Source organism: Pyrus communis, chromosome 14 (assembly GCF_963583255.1).
Source record: "Pyrus communis chromosome 14, drPyrComm1.1, whole genome shotgun sequence".
Classification (NCBI taxonomy): Eukaryota; Viridiplantae; Streptophyta; class Magnoliopsida; order Rosales; family Rosaceae; genus Pyrus; species Pyrus communis.
In genome coordinates this window covers 1,703,729-1,720,682 of record NC_084816.1, presented here as the reverse complement: position 1 = coordinate 1,720,682, position 16,954 = coordinate 1,703,729, and the positions used below count along the sequence as shown (strand labels likewise).

General features: G+C 40.4%; 2 protein-coding genes across 2 annotated transcripts; one reads left to right on the top strand and one right to left on the bottom strand.

Moving 5' to 3' along the window:
• Positions 1-8,095: 8,095 nt before the first annotated feature.
• Positions 8,096-10,432, bottom strand: LOC137716386 (probable L-type lectin-domain containing receptor kinase S.7). The gene has a single exon (XM_068455833.1). The coding sequence runs from the start codon at positions 10,341-10,343 to the stop codon at positions 8,310-8,312; it is 2,034 nt and encodes a 677-aa protein (XP_068311934.1). The 5' UTR covers positions 10,344-10,432; the 3' UTR covers positions 8,096-8,309.
• A 2,420-nt stretch (positions 10,433-12,852) lies between these two features.
• On the top strand, positions 12,853-16,924 carry LOC137715178 (putative disease resistance RPP13-like protein 1). The gene is made up of 2 exons (XM_068454416.1): positions 12,853-16,777; positions 16,886-16,924. The coding sequence occupies exon 1, from the start codon at positions 12,967-12,969 to the stop codon at positions 16,741-16,743; it is 3,777 nt and encodes a 1,258-aa protein (XP_068310517.1). The 5' UTR covers positions 12,853-12,966; the 3' UTR covers positions 16,744-16,777; positions 16,886-16,924.
• The last annotated feature ends 30 nt before the right edge of the window (positions 16,925-16,954 follow it).

The window sequence follows — 16,954 nt, the reverse complement described above, 5'->3', positions numbered from 1 at the left end:
ATAAGACGAACGCTACGCATCAGCAACTGTTACATAATTACATTTGAGGTAGAATTTATAGCTTATACGTATATCTCACTCTTAGACTTGGTCTCTGCTTCTAGCCATTTCTTTCTTTATTTATTTTTCATTTCCTCTTAAATTTTCATGGAAGGATAAGAGAAACCAGTAGTTTCTGCAGACTGCAGTGAAAGTTCATATTTGATCAGCAAGCTTTTAGTTCTAATATGGAAGCCAAAGTTGAAGAACCGTGGGGTAAAACTCTCTCTCAGTCTCTCTCTCTCTCTCTCTCTCTCTCTCTCTCTCTCTCTCTCTCCCTATTTTTAGCCTGTGATTTGATTAAAATGTCATGGTAAATTATATTTATTTCATCACAAATTACCCCTTCATCGTGATCATGGATTTTGATATTGACATCAGTTTGTTTTCATGGTCTGTACAATTTTATTGGTTTGGTGATTAAAATAGTTGGGTGATTAAAATAATCCCAGATCATGGTCAACTTTTGGCTATTGAGGCAATTTCTTATATATACTTATAACAATGAACTAAGGGATATGTAAATGCATATATCTATATAATATGGTGAGTATGGAATATATATATATATATATATATATATATATATATATTATATGCATATATTGTGAAGGGAATGTAGAGAAAATTACAGTACACAATTCTAATAGAAGGGTGTTAGCCACATATTTATTTTTACTTTTATTCTCATTTTTCGGTCAGATTCAATCTATTGCAAAAGATTAATGAACAAAAATTATAAAAATTTATCAAAGATACGTGGAAGGCAAAAAGAGTTGGAGAAACACAATTAATAAATAAATTACTTGTATTAATATTACAACACGCAAGGTAAAAGAGACGGACACTTTTAGAAGCTGCCGACCTAACATAAGGCCACTTCCATTGCTTGCTAGAATTCTCTAGCAAAATCTCTGCATGTTTGAACTAGAAAAATCTATCGTTCCTGCACCATGGCCAAAATGCAGTCTATAGAAGCTACCGCCTATCACGCTTGCTGCTATACTTTGCTAGAGTTTTCTGGCAGAATCCATGCTCTGACTTTGGGCTGGCGTTAATCTTTCAACAGGGAAAACATGCTAATATGCATTTGTACACATTTTATGAGATTTATATGAGCCTGAATGCATTATCTCATTACATCTAAAGCCTATTAATTGATGGTTAACTTGCACTGCAGGGATAAATGCATGAGTTGTCTCATCGAGGGTGGATGTGATTGGGATGAGGTTAGAGATCGTGTTGACAGAAGAGAGAGAGCACAACCCGCCATCGGCTAAAGAGAGTCTTTTCCGTTGTTGGGAGTGTGCTCTCTTTTCTTCTGTCATCATCTCTTACATTCCCGGCCCTCAGCACCGTCTGATCTCTGTCGATCTATAACTTCAAAGTATTTAAGGTATTCTCTCACCATGGGCATTGTTACATACAAATTTATAGTTCAACAATATATACAGCTAGTAAGGAAATCACTTAATTTGTGGATCTTGTGTGTTTGTGTGTGTAGTATTACTTGTATGCAAAACCGCGAAACTTTCTTACGCAGATGATTCTTGTAGCAGCGGTAATTAACCAGCCGAATTATTTTTTGGAGGAATAAATTTTACGAATTATTTTGCAGCTCTTGATCAAATATTTATTATAGTCAACTGATAAGCGACGCTGGTTTACTACTAATCTTGGTTTCTACTTGTACAGCATTCAAATGTTCTTCAGAAACTTGAATGTGTTGAATAAGTGGCCAAGTGGCCATTCTTTAGAATTAACAATCCAAAGGTGGAAACACCTTTCCTTATTTTGGGGAGGAAAATGGGAAAAGATGTTTTGTTGTCTCTTAAACACCCGTGAGTGTTGGCTAAAAGAAAAGGAAATATTGGTTCAAAGCAAGGGAGTTCATTCATTTCGGTTTTGGTAGGAAACAAGTGAGAGAAAAAAAGCTCCTTTTGCAAAGAGAAAAGATAGAGTTTTGCAGAGAGTTTTGCAGAGAGCAAGGGAGTCTTGCAGTCAGCCCAAAAAGAAGAACAAGTTGCTGCTTCAATTGGTTAGTAATCATCCACCAAAGTAGGTGTTGTTGTAATAGCCGAGAGCTATATGTATAGAGAAGAAATTATTCATTATATTTCTTTCTCTATTTGTTTCTTTGGTGTGTGAGAGCTATTGGGTGTATTGGGCTTTTGGGTTGAGAGATTGTCAACACTTTGTAAACTCCCATTTGGTTGATAGTGGATTATTGGGTGAGCTCCTACTGCTCCGAGGACGTACTCCAGTTACACTGACTGTGGAGGAACCTCGTTAAAATCTTGGTGTCTTTTATATTTTGTTCTTGCATTTTATTTGATATATTTCCTGTGGGTTAGCTTGAGTTGGTTCCAAAATAGATTTGGTGCTATCCTAGCACAACAATTGGTATCAGAGCACTGGTTGCTCTTGGGTACTGTCTAGTTGCCAAAGATGTCAGACGGGCAAGATGAGAATCCTTTTGGAAGCAGCTCCGGGTTTGCAAGAACTACGGTGCAAAATGCAAAGTTCGAAGTGGAAAAGTTTGATGGCACAAACAACTTCGGGATGTGGCAATGTGAGGTTAAAGATGTGTTGGCTCAACAAGATCTTCTTGCCGCCTTGGGAGAGAAGCCTGAAGCTATGTCGAAACTGGAATGGGAGAAATTAAATTTGTGGGCTTGCTCTTCAATTCGGTTGTGCCTTGCAAAAACTCAGAAGTATTTTGTGATGCAGGAGACTTTGGCAAGTGTGTTGTGGCAAAAATTGGAAGACAAGTATATGACGAAGAGTGCAGAGAACCGGCTACACTTGAAGAAAAAGCTCTACCGCTTCCAATACAAAGAAGGTACAAAAATGATTAGACACCTTGATGCTTTTAATAAGTTGATTGCCGACTTGTTAAATTTAGATGAGGATATTAAGGATGAAGATAAGGCCTTAATATTGTTGAATTCCTTGCCGGACTCTTATGAGCATTTTGTTACCACTATTATGCATGGTAAAGAAACTGTGAAATTTGAAGATGTGTCAAATGCCTTGATGAATTATGAAATGAGGCATAGAGATAAAAATCATGATAGTACCTCTGAAGCTTTATTTGTTAGAGGTAGATCATCGGAGAGGAGATCCTCTTCTAGCAGAAAAAAATCACAGTCTCGACCTAGAGGAAACTCTAAAGGTAGAAAACCTTTGGAAAGGGATGAATGTGCCTTTTGTCGTAATAAGGGCCATTGGAAGAAAGATTGTCCTAGATTGAAGACCAAAGGCAAAGAAAGTTCTGAAGCTAATGTTGCTGAGGTTGAAACAGATTTTTCTGATTTTGCTTTAACCACTTCCTCATCATTTGATTGTGCTACTAAGTGGGTGTTGGATACGGGTTGTACTCATCATATGACTCCTCACAAGGATTGGTTTTCAAGCTTGAAAGAGTTTGATGGTGGTGTTGTGTTCATGGGAGATGACAATCCTTGCACAACAAAAGGGATTGGTACAGTTCGTTTGAAGTTGCATGATGGCATGGTTAAAGAGTTGACGGGTGTTCGGTATGTACCGAATTTGAAGAAAAATCTTATTTCTTTGGGAACTTTGGAAGCCAAGGGCTTCAGGTTTCATTCAGATGGGCAGACATTGAAGGTGACTTATGGTGCACTTGTTGTGATGAAAGCTCCTCGAAGTGGCCATTTGTATTTATTGCAAGGAAACACTGTGACAGGTGAAGCATCTGTAGTCTCAGAAAATATGGGCACATCCGATTCTGATACTACTAGATTGTGGCATATGAGATTAGGCCATGCCGGTGAGAAAGCTCTACAAGGGCTTGTGAAACAAGGTCTTCTAAAAGGTGCCACGACTTGTAAGCTTGATTTCTGTGAGCATTGTGTCTTGGGAAAGCAAACTAGAGTGAAGTTTGGTACTGCTGTACATCAGACGAAGGGCATTCTTGATTATGTGCATTCGGATGTTTGGGGTCCTACAAAGACTCCCTCTTTGAGTGGTAGACATTGGTTCGTGACCTTTGTTGATGATTATTCAAGAAGGTCTTGGGTCTACACTATGAAGCACAAGAGTGAGGTGTTGAGTATTTTCTTGGGTTGGAAGAAAATGGTTGAGAACCAGACTGGGAGAAAGATTAAGATTTTGAGATCGGATAATGGTGGTGAATACACATCCGACCCTTTCTTTAAAGTTTGCAAAGAAGAAGGGATTGTAAGACATTTCAGTGTCAAGGGAACTCCACAACAAAATGGAGTTGCAGAAAGATTGAATCGAACCTTGCTTGAGAAGGTTAGATGCATGTTGTCTCAGTCGGGTTTGAGCAAGTCGTTTTGGGCAGAGGCAGTTACTTATGCATGTCACATCATCAACCGATTACCCTCAGCTGCTATTCAGGGTCAGACGCCAATGGAGGTATGGACTGGAAAACCTTCTAATGATTATAATTATATTCGTATTTTTGGTTCACCTGCTTATTTTCATGTAACTGAAAATAAACTTGATCCTAGAGCCAAAAAGGCTATCTTTCTTGGTTTTAGTAGTGGTGTCAAAGGTTACAGGTTATGGTGCCCGGAGATGAAGAAACTCGTAATCAGCAGAGATGTGACATTTGATGAAGAAAATATGTTCAGAGACTCTGAAAAGAATGTGAAAAATATCCAACAGGTGGAGCTTGAGAAAGTTGCCTCTAGTACTTCAAATCCTATTTCCGCTGATGTCGAAGCCACTACAAGTGAAGAAGTGGGAGACCATGAGGATGTTGAAGAAGTTGAACTTGAAGATTCTATTCAAGTTGAAAGAGCAAGTTTCACCTCAAGAGTCTATTGCCAAGAACAGAGGAAAAAGACAAATTACCAAGCCAGCTCGGTATAGTGACTATGTTGCTTTTGCTCTTCCTATTATCACTGATGAGATTCCATCCAATTTTGAGGAAGCCATTGAGAGTGAGGAAAAGGAGAAGTGGTGCAATGCCATGGGTGATGAGATGAATTCTCTCTTGAAGAACAAAACTTGGGAGTTAGCTAAATTGCCTAAGGGTAAGAAAGCTATTGGTTGCAAATGGGTGTATGCCAAGAAGGAAGATGCTGATGAGAAAAGCAATGTAAGATTCAAAGCAAGATTAGTTGCTAAAGGGTATGCACAAAAGGAGGGCATTGACTACAACGAAATATTTTCTCCAGTTGTGAAGCACTCCTCAATTCGTATTATGTTAGCTCTTGTTGCACAATATGATCTTGAGCTTGTGCAACTCGATGTGAAAACGGCTTTCCTACATGGTGATTTGAATGAAGAGATCTATATGTGTCAACCGGATGGATATATGGTGAAAGGGAAAGAAAATTTGTTTTGCAAGTTGAAGAAATCACTTTATGGCTTGAAGCAATCTCCAAGACAATGGTATTTGAGGTTTGATAAATTTATGAGAGGCCAAAATTATTCTAGAAGTCAATATGATCATTGTGTGTACTTCAAGAAGTTGCAAGATGGGTCTTTCATTTATTTGTTGATATATGTTGATGATATGTTGATTGCCTCAAAGAATGTTGAAGAGATTGAGAAATTGAAGAATCAAATGAAGAATGAGTTCGAGATGAAGGATCTTGGTGAAGCAAAGAAGATCCTTGGCATGGAGATCACTAGAGACAGAGAGAAGGGTTTGGTTTGTTTGAATCAAAGACAATACCTTGAGAAGTTGATTCGGAAGTTTGGAGTTCATGATTCAACTAAACCGGTTAGTACCCCTTTGGCTCCTCATTTTAAATTGAGTTCTCTACAATGTCCTAAAACTGATCAAGAGAAGCTACAAATGAAAAATATACCATATGCAAATTTGGTTGGTAGTTTGATGTATGCAATGGTATGCTCTAGACCGGATATTGCTCATGCAGTTGGCATGGTGAGTCGATATATGCATAATCCTGGTAAAGAGCATTGGAATGCAGCTAAGTGGATATTGAGGTATCTCCATGGTACTCGAGATGTTGGTTTATGCTTTGAGAGGGATGACTCTGGTATTGGTCATTTTGCTGTTGGTTATGTTGATTCAGATTATGCAGGTGATCTGGATGGAAGAAAGTCTACTACAGGCTATGTGTTTACTATGGCTAAAGGGCCAGTTTGTTGGAGGTCCATTTTGCAGTCGTCTGTTGCTTTGTCTACTACAGAGGCTGAATATATGGCAGTTGCTGAAGCTATAAAGGAGGCCATTTGGATACATGGGCTGATTAGAGATTTGGGGGTTGATCAGAAGCAGGTGGAGGTGCATTGTGATAGTCAGAGTGCCATTTATTTGGCTAAGTATCAGGTTCATCATGCGAGGACCAAGCACATAGATGTGCGTTATCACTTTGTTCGTGAAGTTGTTGGTGAAGGAGAAATCATTCTCCAGAAGATTCCAACTAAAGACAACCCCGCTGATATGTTGACTAAGGTTGTTGGTGTAGCCAAGTTTGTTCATTGCTTGAACTTGGCTCACATTTTGCCTATATAAAGAAGGCGTTGAGCAGTAGGAGTTTTGGAGAATTGGCTCGGCATGAGTTGTTCTCTTGCTAGTGATTGGGAGTGATGTTGTGTGTTAATTGTGTTGTTTGGCTTATCATGACGTTTTTCGGAACTTGGCCAAGGTGGAGATTGTTGAATAAGTGGCCAAGTGGCCATTCTTTAGAATTAACAATCCAAAGGTGGAAACACCTTTCCTTATTTTGGGGAGGAAAATGGGAAAAGATGTTTTGTTGTCTCTTAAACACCCGTGAGTGTTGGCTAAAAGAAAAGGAAATATTGGTTCAAAGTAAGGGAGTTCATTCATTTCGGTTTTGGTAGGAAACAAGTGAGAGAAAAAAAGCTCCTTTTGCAAAGAGAAAAGATAGAGTTTTGCAGAGAGCAAGGGAGTCTTGCAGTCAGCCCAAAAAGAAGAACAAGTTGCTGCTTCAATTGGTTAGTAATCATCCACCAAAGTAGGTGTTGTTGTAATAGCCGAGAGCTATATGTATAGAGAAGAAATTATTCATTATATTTCTTTCTCTATTTGTTTCTTTGGTGTGTGAGAGCTATTGGGTGTATTGGGCTTTTGGGTTGAGAGATTGTCAACACTTTGTAAACTCCCATTTGGTTGATAGTGGATTATTGGGTGAGCTCCTACTGCTCCGAGGACGTACTCCAGTTACACTGACTGTGGAGGAACCTCGTTAAAATCTTGGTGTCTTTTATATTTTGTTCTTGCATTTTATTTGATATATTTCCTGTGGGTTAGCTTGAGTTGGTTCCAAAATAGATTTGGTGCTATCCTAGCACAACAGAATGGTGTTGTAAACTGTGACTGCTTAGTGATCGACATAGTTTTCTTTTCTGCTTCGACGACTTGTTGTATAGAATGATACAGTTTTCTACTTTGTTTTGAGGGCTACTTGTCAAGTGCCATACTTCTTGCTCATCCTCGATGCAAAAGGAACAGGAAAAGCCTGCAACATGTTGCAAAACAAAGATCCGAAACCAGGATCGGTGAGGGAGATCACAAAAAGGGCTAATGACAATTCACTGAAATGTGGTAGGCGCCAGCAACAATCATAAAGAAGTGGAGCTACAAGCATGGTGTGTGTCGTGATTGACAGACCATCTAACCAGCATGGAAATCTTACTTGCAGAATGTTCAGATTTGCATTTGCCTTGTACGCAGTTTTTATCTGTACATCACTTTTGGATACGGAGTTTATACCGTTCCATATCACGAAGAGGAATCTGTTTTCGATGTATAATATGTGCTCAAATGTGATCGACAAAATTGTCAAAGTTTTCGCAAAGCAGACATTTAAAGTTCTCTTCTTTCATACACACACACACATACCTTATGAATGCTTCCTAGTTCTCCTCTCCCTTTGCCATGGCTACTCCAGCCTGAGGGAGGGAGCGGACGTGCCGAACAGATTTACGGGTGCAAAAAGAATTACTCTACACACAACCTACTGCTCACTATCTCACTATTAGGAATGTTTAAATCAGTCTAGCCAGAATTAGATGATCGAATAGTATAGAAATCGTTCGTATGTAACATTCAACTCGTAAACCAGTCAGAAATCTTCTATTACAATTGAAATATTCAAGCAAGAAGCGTTTTTTTTTTGTGTCCTGGACAAAGCAGAGACCACACAGTTCAACAGAAAGCTTTGAACTCAGGCCAGCGAACTCTACGGTCTCTAATCTTCAAACTACAGGATAAAAAAATAAGCAGTGGTAAAACGTAAAAGAATCAAATAATTCAACTATCTGCAATCTACATATAATCTTCAGTGAATGATGATCTCACGCAGAGAGCTGGTGGGGCTGCCGCAATCCTCCTCATCACAATCCGAAACAATTTCATCAAGCGACATAGGCAATCTGCTAGAGAAACTCAGACTTGGCTTCACCCTTGGCACGGCTTGAACTTCTGCCTCGTTACTCAGAATCTGCAGAACTCTCCTCATCGTAGGCCTCTCCACGCTATCAGGGTTAGCGCAACTTAACCCGACAAGTAGCAGCTTCCTCATTTCTTCCACGTTAAACTCCCCATTCAACCGCTTGTCAGCTGCCTCGATAATCTTCCCTTTGGAATGCAGCCCCCAAACCCAATCAACCAAATTCACTGCCTTCTCACTTCCTGGCTCTCTTTCTATTGGTCTCCTTCCACATGCCACTTCAAGGATCACCACACCATAGCTAAAAGCATCAGTCTTTTCGGTTGCTTTCCCGTATTGAAGATACTCAGGCGCAAGGTACCCCATTGTTCCTGCTGTCAGTGTGGAAACAGGGCTTTTATCGTGATCCATGAGCTTTGCCAACCCGAAATCACTGAGCTTCGCGTTTAAATTCCCGTCCAGCAAAACATTGCCAGTCTTTATGTCCCTGTGGATGACCTGCTGCTCACATTCCTGATGCAGATATGTCAAAACAGACGCCAATCCAACCGCAACATTCAGTCTCCGAGACCAATCTAACAAGGTACTTTGCCCGGGTTCTTGGTACAGTGCCTTTTCGAGGCTCCCATTAGGCATGAAATCGTAAACAAGAAGCAATTCACCCTTGTCAACACACCAGCCTTGAAGGTGAACTAAATTCTTGTGGCGCAAGCAAGCAATAATCGACAACTCAGAAAGAAATTCAGTTTTACCTTCATGGGAATGCTTGGATCTTTTCACCGCAGAAATGGTGCCCGAAGACACGAAAAACGCCTTGTAAACAGTCCCGAAAGCTCCATGCCCAAGAATCCTACTGGAATGAAACCTTCCTGTGGCAGATTTCAGCTCCTTGTAACTGAACTCTCTGGGCCCTGCCACAACCTCTGCTTTGAAGCTCTTCTGTCTTCTCACCTCCATCCATTTCGTCACAGAAACATACCCGAAAACCAACAGCGCCACGCAAAAGAACGCCGGCCCGGCAATACCAAGTCCTAAGCCGAGCCGCCTGTGGTGCTTATCCCCCGAACCGGACACTGGAATTCTCGGACTTACCACCACATAAGTATCAGACACATTGTGGGGCTGCAGCTTCGGCCTTTTCGCAACGAACCCGAATGTATGAAAGCTCCAATTCTCAACCAAATGCTTCTCCGTGCTCCCTTCCGTCGAGGCCGAAAAACCCACGAACATAACCTCCTTCAGATGCTCGGAGAGATCGATATCTACGCTCAAAACCGGCTTTTCGGGCTTGAAATTCGAGTAGCTTAGATACACTTTAAGTTTTTCTTGGTCATTCTTGTAATCAATCCAAGTAGTAATCGAACTGCCGCTCTTCAAATCGACACCCTGCAAGATTGGATCAGCGGTCTTAATCGAATTGAGGCTCTCGATGTCCAATCCGACGTGATGGTCATTTGGATCGTTGAAGTGCAAATCGAGCTTCGTGTCGAATTCGATGGCGACGAACTTGTTCTTGGTCACTTGGGAGGAATTGACGAGACCCAGATAGCCGCCGGGGCTGCCGAGCATCCGGTTGTCCGTCGAGAGGAAAAACGACATGCCGTCCCCGTAAGAGCTCGGATTGACGTTGGCGATGGAGAAAGTGAACTTCGTGGAGAAGGAAGCGGTGATGTTGGATTCCGGGTCAAAGAACCGAATTGGGTTGTTGTAGATGACGGCGCCGGCGCTGGAGGAGGGGACCGTGAGCTCACGGGTGAGGCCAACGACGCCGTTTCGGATGTGGGAGTCGCCGAGGAAGGTTAGGTTTCGGAAGTTGAAAGTGGGGAAGTAGAAGTTGACGTTCTCGGCGGAGCCACGGCGGAGGAAGAGGGCTATGAGGAAGAAGACGACGACCCAGAAAACAAGAAGCTTTCTTGGAGCCATGGATGCGGAGATTTCGAATTCAGATGGATGGAAACAAATGGGTTTTGGATTTTCTTTGCAAAAGCAGAGGACTTGCAGATTATGATTGAGAACATGTAGAGAGAGAGAGAGAGTTCTTGGAGGTTTAGAGAGAGGGAGGGAGGGAGGCAGGGAGTGGGGTTTAAACGGTTGGAAAATGGGCGCGTGGGTCGGTTTGAAAGGAATATTTAGGCTGAGAGGGTTTGCAACGGTTATGAGGGACTTTTGGAGAACGACAGCGTATCATAGGGTGCATCAATATCATGGAATTCTATGGTGGATAATTTTGTGTAATTGTGTAGCACCAAAGTCGATAATTTAACAATATAACTAAGTAATGTTGTTCGTACTATACACATCAGATCCAACCTAAAATGATGTAGAAATGTAGTATAAAAACATGGTAAGAATAACATTTTTGATATAACAAAGTAACTAGAGTGTTTTCTTAATTAGTTTTGTGCAAAAACATGTTAACCTTGACGCAAAATTGTCTAACCCAAGAAAATTAAAGATTAAGTAAGCCCTAAGAAAAAGGGGCATAATTGACACAGAAACTCATTCTTGCCGTATTCTCTTTGTGAGGGTATCAGGGATTCGTGAATCATATCCGTATATCGTACATTGACCGTAAAAAATTATTTTAAATATTTTTATTTAAAATAAAATACAAATAGTATCTGATAAAAAATAACCACATAATGTACGATAAATGAATACGATTTACGAATTTTCAATATTCTCATTAAAAAGGATGCGGATAGGATCCTGTTTGGATTTTAGGGTCCCATGATTGGATTCATCATGAGTGCATGGCTGGTTCAAACCAAGTCCTACACATGAATGGGTCCCGTGAATGTTGAATATATAGGCAAATCAAGATAATGCAAGTAACTTTTCAATTTTTCTTCAGTAGCAAAATGAACGGTTTGGACGGAAAATATAATACATAATAGTTGTGAACAAGGAAAAAGTACATTGAGACTAAGGTGGTCTTAAGATCACTTAGAATTTTGAAAATATACATGTCAAGATTTTTTGAGGATTCTCTAAATGTTTGGTATGAGTGTCTTTTATGTCTACCAAGTGTTTGATGTAATATATGCTAGACATATCTCGACAGGTTAAATCAATAACACTTGACAAATTCTCTTAATGTTACTCATTATATTGCTTCGGCATATGTCGATATCTGTTGATATGTGCGTAACATGATTTGGCTGACGATAACAAGCCAACCAAGTGTCCAATGAAATCGCTCAATCGATAAATTGAAATGTTGTTTGTGCACTTCGCGCTCTGTTTCTATCTAAAAAAACTTGTACTTTAACATCGTGACCTTCCAAAATCCGAATTCTGAATGTGCCACTAATTATGAAGATCAAATCTAACAACTAATACATAATACTAAGTGCTACATAACATTAAAGTCACGCCCGAAACTTTCTTACTTTTTTATACACAAAGATGAAGATAGATCATTTGGAATTAGAGTAGAATACATATAGTAGTACCAAGATGTGGTTTTGGAGATTTCAATCATGACAAGAGGATAGTGGAGGCCATGTGATCATGTCATATGGCTCAAAGATCCAAATGTAGCCGTTACAACGATTGGAAGGTACACAAAATACATTTCATTTATTTATTTATCAATTATCAAACCACATTAGTTTTTCTCTAATTTACCCCAACGTTTTCTATTCTTTTAATTAAGACAAGGGAAAAATGTTGAGATCCAAATATACTGCATGATTTTTATTTTTATTTTTTTATTTTACGTCTCTCCATCAATACTTGCTTGGGCTATTGGTTTCAATAAAAATTCTACTCGAAACATGTTTTTTCAGGAATTAACCATTGAGATTTAACTAAATAAGATTTAGATAAATTCAACCGTTTTTTTTTTGGGCTCTTGGTTTCATATCAAACACTCTATACTTCCAGCTCCCAAACTGTTTGTATAGAAACTGGGCTCTTGTCGTGATCCATGAACTTTGTCCAATCCGAAATCACTAAGGCCCACCTGTTGTAAGAATGTGTTTGGTAATTTAATTCATAACCAATATGATTTTTCCTCAAAGAAAATAAATATGAATAATGTTGTTCATACTGTATTTTTATACCACATTTTCATACCATTTTAAGTGGCATTTGATGTGAACAGCCACATCATTTGAATTAATCAGATTTTAAATTTAGTTCATTATTTAATAAACTAATAATTAAGAAAAACTGGTTAATTAAATGATGATTATGGTATACGAGGAGTTTTTCCCGTTCATTTCCTTGGGTTTTGCAAATTTTTCAAATGATGTGGTTGTCCACATTAAATGCTGCATCGTATAGAAATGTGGTATAAAAATATATTATGAATATCATTGCTCAATAAATAATAAATTAATGTTGGATGGTAACGTTTTCCAACCTCCACCAATTTCTACTTTATGTTTGCCGTGTGTGGTCCACTGCGTTATTGACCAAGAAAAAGATCAAGTCGTCTCTCTCGTCATGAAGTAATCATAACAGGCTTTGCCAAGAATAATTTTCGGTTTCTCAACTCCAAATACTTGATCAAAATTAGTCCTTTGGCCAAGAAGAGAAAATGGCTTTGGTTGGAGAGGCTTTGCTCTCCGGTTCAATCAAGGTGATGTGCGACAAGATTGCCTCCGGACAGTTCATGGACTTCTTCCGGGCAAGAAGACTCGACCATTCACTCGTGGACAGACTGAAGGTGAAGTTGATGACCCTCCATGCAGTGCTCAACGACGCAGAGGAGAAGCAGATTGTCAACCGTGCCGTCGGGATGTGGCTTGACGAGCTCAAACATGCTGTGTTCGATGCCGAGGACTTGGTGGATGAGATCGATACTGAAGCTTCGCGTCGCAAGGCGAAAGATCAGACCATGAAAACCCAGGTGCGGAACTTCCTTTCTACCTCTCGTAAACCTTTTAATTATAAAGGCATGAATGGTAGGATAGAAGTTTTATTCAACAAGTTGGAAGACCTTGCAAATCAAAAAGACATCCTCGGTCTCAGGGGAGGTGTAGTGGGCAAGGTTTCACAAAGAACTCCCACAACTTCTGTTGTTGAGGACGGATTTTGTACCTACGGAAGGGATGGATGTAAAGAAAAGTTAAAGGCTCTACTGCTGCTATCTGACAATGAAAGTAGCAGTAATTTTTCTGTAGTCCCTGTCGTCGGAATGGGTGGGGTTGGTAAGACGACTCTTGCTCAACTGCTTTACAACGATGAACAAGTTAAAGAGCTCTTTGATACTAATGCCTGGGTTTGTGTTTCCGAACAGTATGAGGCTTTGAGGGTTATTAAGACCCTTATTGAGGAAATCACTAAAAAGCCTTGCGACAATTTGGAGATGAATTTACTTGAAGTTCAACTAAGGCAACAATTGATGGGAAAGAGATTCTTACTTGTCCTGGATGACATTTGGAATGAAAACTATGGTGACTGGGATCGGCTACGTACTCTTTTCACGTATGGGGCAAAGGGAAGTAAGGTCATTGTAACAACAAGGAGTAGACGTGTTGCATCCATCGTGCACAATACTATTCCTATTCATGACTTAGAAAAATTGTCGGATGAAGATTGTTGGCTGTTACTAGCAAAACATGCATTTAGAAATGAAAACCCCGGTGCACATCCAGACTTGGTTGAAATTGGTAAGCAAATTGCACGTAAGTGCGATGGTTTACCTCTAGCTGCAAAAACACTAGGGGGTCTCTTAAGTTGCAACCTAGACTACAAGGAGTGGAATCACATATTGAATAGCAATCTTTGGGATCCACCACATGCTGATAGTGTTCTTCCTTCTCTAAGATTGAGCTACCACTATCTTCCAACTTACTTGAAACGATGCTTTGCCTATTGCTCAATTTTTCCAAAAGACTATGAATTTGAAAAGGAAAATGTAATTCTACTATGGATGGCAGAAGGTTTAATTCCACAAGCAGAGAACGAGAAAGCAATGGAGGAGGTTGGTGAAGGATACTTTGATGAACTGTTATCGCGGTCACTATTTCAAGGGCCAAGATTGGATCGACCAAGTTTCACAATGCATGATCTTATCAATGACTTGGCTATGTTTGTGTCTGGAGAGTTTTGTTTTAGGTTGGGTCAGAAAAATTCGCATGAAGTTCCCGAAAGAGTTCGCCACTTGTCGTATATGCAAGGAAAATTTGATACATCTCCAAAATTTGAGCCAATAGAAGGAGTCAAGTTTTTGCGTACCTTCTTTCCAGTGTCTTTAACACCATATTATTGGAATCAAGGATATGTAAGCAATAAGGTTCTAGATGATTTACTACCAGCACAAAAATATTTACGGGCATTTTCATTATCAATATACCAAAACATCACCCACTTACCTGATTCCATTGGTAACCACATACACTTGCGCTACATTGATCTCTCTTATACGGCAATTAAAAGGTTACCAGATACAGTGTGTACCCTCTACAATTTACAAACTCTCTTGTTGAAAGGTTGTTCTTCTCTTGTTGAATTGCCTGCAGACATGAGGAAATTGATTCATTTGCGTCACCTTGATATTGGTAGAACCAACATAAAAGAGATGCCTGTGCATATGGGTAGACTAAAAAGTTTGAGAACACTGACAGATTTTGTGCTGGGGAAATATACTGGGTCCAATATTGGAGAACTGAGGGAGTTGTCGCACCTTGGAGGAAAATTTTCTATCTTGAATCTGCAAAATGTGGTCGGTGCTATTGATGCCTTGCTGAAGGATAAGAAAGATCTCAAGGAGGTAGAGTTGGCATGGGGTCCTGAAGCTTCCGATGATTTTGTAAAAGGGAGACATGTGCTTGAAAGGCTTCAACCTTCGGTAAATTTGGTGACACTAACCATCAGGTGTTATGGCGGGATCAGTTTCCCGAATTGGGTGGGAGACTCGTCCTTCTCCAACTTACAAGTGATGCGTCTCAGTGGCTGTGGTAATTGCAGTTCATTGCCACCAGTTGGTCAGCTACCTGCTCTGAAAGAGCTCTACGTAGAAAGCATGGAATCAGTTGTGAGTGTTGGTGGTGAGTTGTACGGGGGAAATCAACAATTTCAATGTTTAGAGAAGCTAGAGTTTTGGGATATGCCAGAGTGGGAGGAATGGCAGCCAAGTCCAAGTGGAGGTGAAAGTCCAAACTTTCCTCGTCTTAAGGAGTTGACTTTATCTGGATGTCCGAAGCTGAGAGGAAACTTGCCCACTCATCTTCCTTCCTTGAAAATCCTTCGGGTCGATGGATGTAAGGTTCTACATGAAAATAGGGCCAGTAATACCCTGAACGCGGAATCTTTACGAGGATCTCTTGAAGAACTGAAAACAGCTGGATGCCCGGGTCTCTCATTGTTACTAGAGTCGACGGAGACGCTGCCGTCGCTTCAGACGTTTAATATTTCTGATCCTGGTGGGAGAGAGTGGTTGTTGGAAATGGTGCACAAATGCAATCGTCTTCAAAGTTTGAGTTTATATGGATGTTCCTCACTCTTGTCGTTCCCTACAAATGGTCTGCCAACCACGCTGACGTCACTCACTATTCTACAATGCGAGAAATTAGAATTCTTATCACGTGAGATGATGGCCAAATTGACTTCCCTTCAGTCTTTGGATCTTGAATGGAGCTGTGATTCTCTGAGGTCGTTCCCTTTGGGCATTTTCCCCAACCTTTCATCTCTTTTTATCCAATGTTGTCAGAATCTGGAATCCCTTTCCGTTGAAGGAGGAGCAGATGAAAATCTCAGCCATCTCAACTCCCTGTCTATTTGGCATTGTCCAAATCTTGTCTCTTTTGCCGACGGGGGATTGCCCACTCCCAACCTCACCTCCTTGAAGTTGTTGCCGGACCGAATGCACACCCTCACCGCCCTTCAAGATTTGGAGATACATGATCTTCCAAATGTGGTGTCATTTGCACAAGGGGGTTTGCCTCCCAACCTACAATCATTTCGGATCAGCTGGTGTGACAGACTGAGGCCTTCAGTGGAGTGGAGATTGCGAGGACTTGCCTCTCTTCAACAATTTCGGATCTCAGGAAACAAGGATCTGGTGGAGACGTTGCTCAATGAACAGCTGCTCCCTGCCACTCTTCACACTCTCGAAATCTCTTCTGTATGGAATCTGAAATCTTTGGACGGAAAGGGACTTGAGCACCTCACTTCTCTTCAACACCTACAAATTGAACGGTGCAGGAGTCTCAAATTCCTGCCAAAAGAGGGTTTGCCGGCATCTCTTTCTTATCTGAGGATCTGTGATTGTCCTTCTCTGAAGAAGAGGTATCGGAACAAGAAGGGAAAAGATTGGAGAAACATAGCTCGCATTCCTTGCATAGAGATAGATGATGAAATCACCATATGAGCTTTTCTAATATGATTCTACTGCATGACAAGAGGTAAAACCCTGGATGATACTTTTGTCATACTTGTCTCGTTTGCGACATAACTGTAATCTTCTGGTAGGTGTGATGGTACTAACAGATATATCGGTTTAATTGATGCAGCGAGCGAGCAAGCAAACCTGTAAAGATAGGATTACCAAAATTGTCATCTTGTGGTAGGTGCATATATAC

What these genes read in the sequence shown, in the direction of transcription:
- LOC137716386 (XM_068455833.1), bottom strand. Translation starts at nt 10,343, where the DNA reads ATGGCTCCAAGAAAGCTTCTTGTTTTCTGGGTCGTCGTCTTCTTCCTC.
- LOC137715178 (XM_068454416.1), top strand. Translation starts at nt 12,967, where the DNA reads ATGGCTTTGGTTGGAGAGGCTTTGCTCTCCGGTTCAATCAAGGTGATG.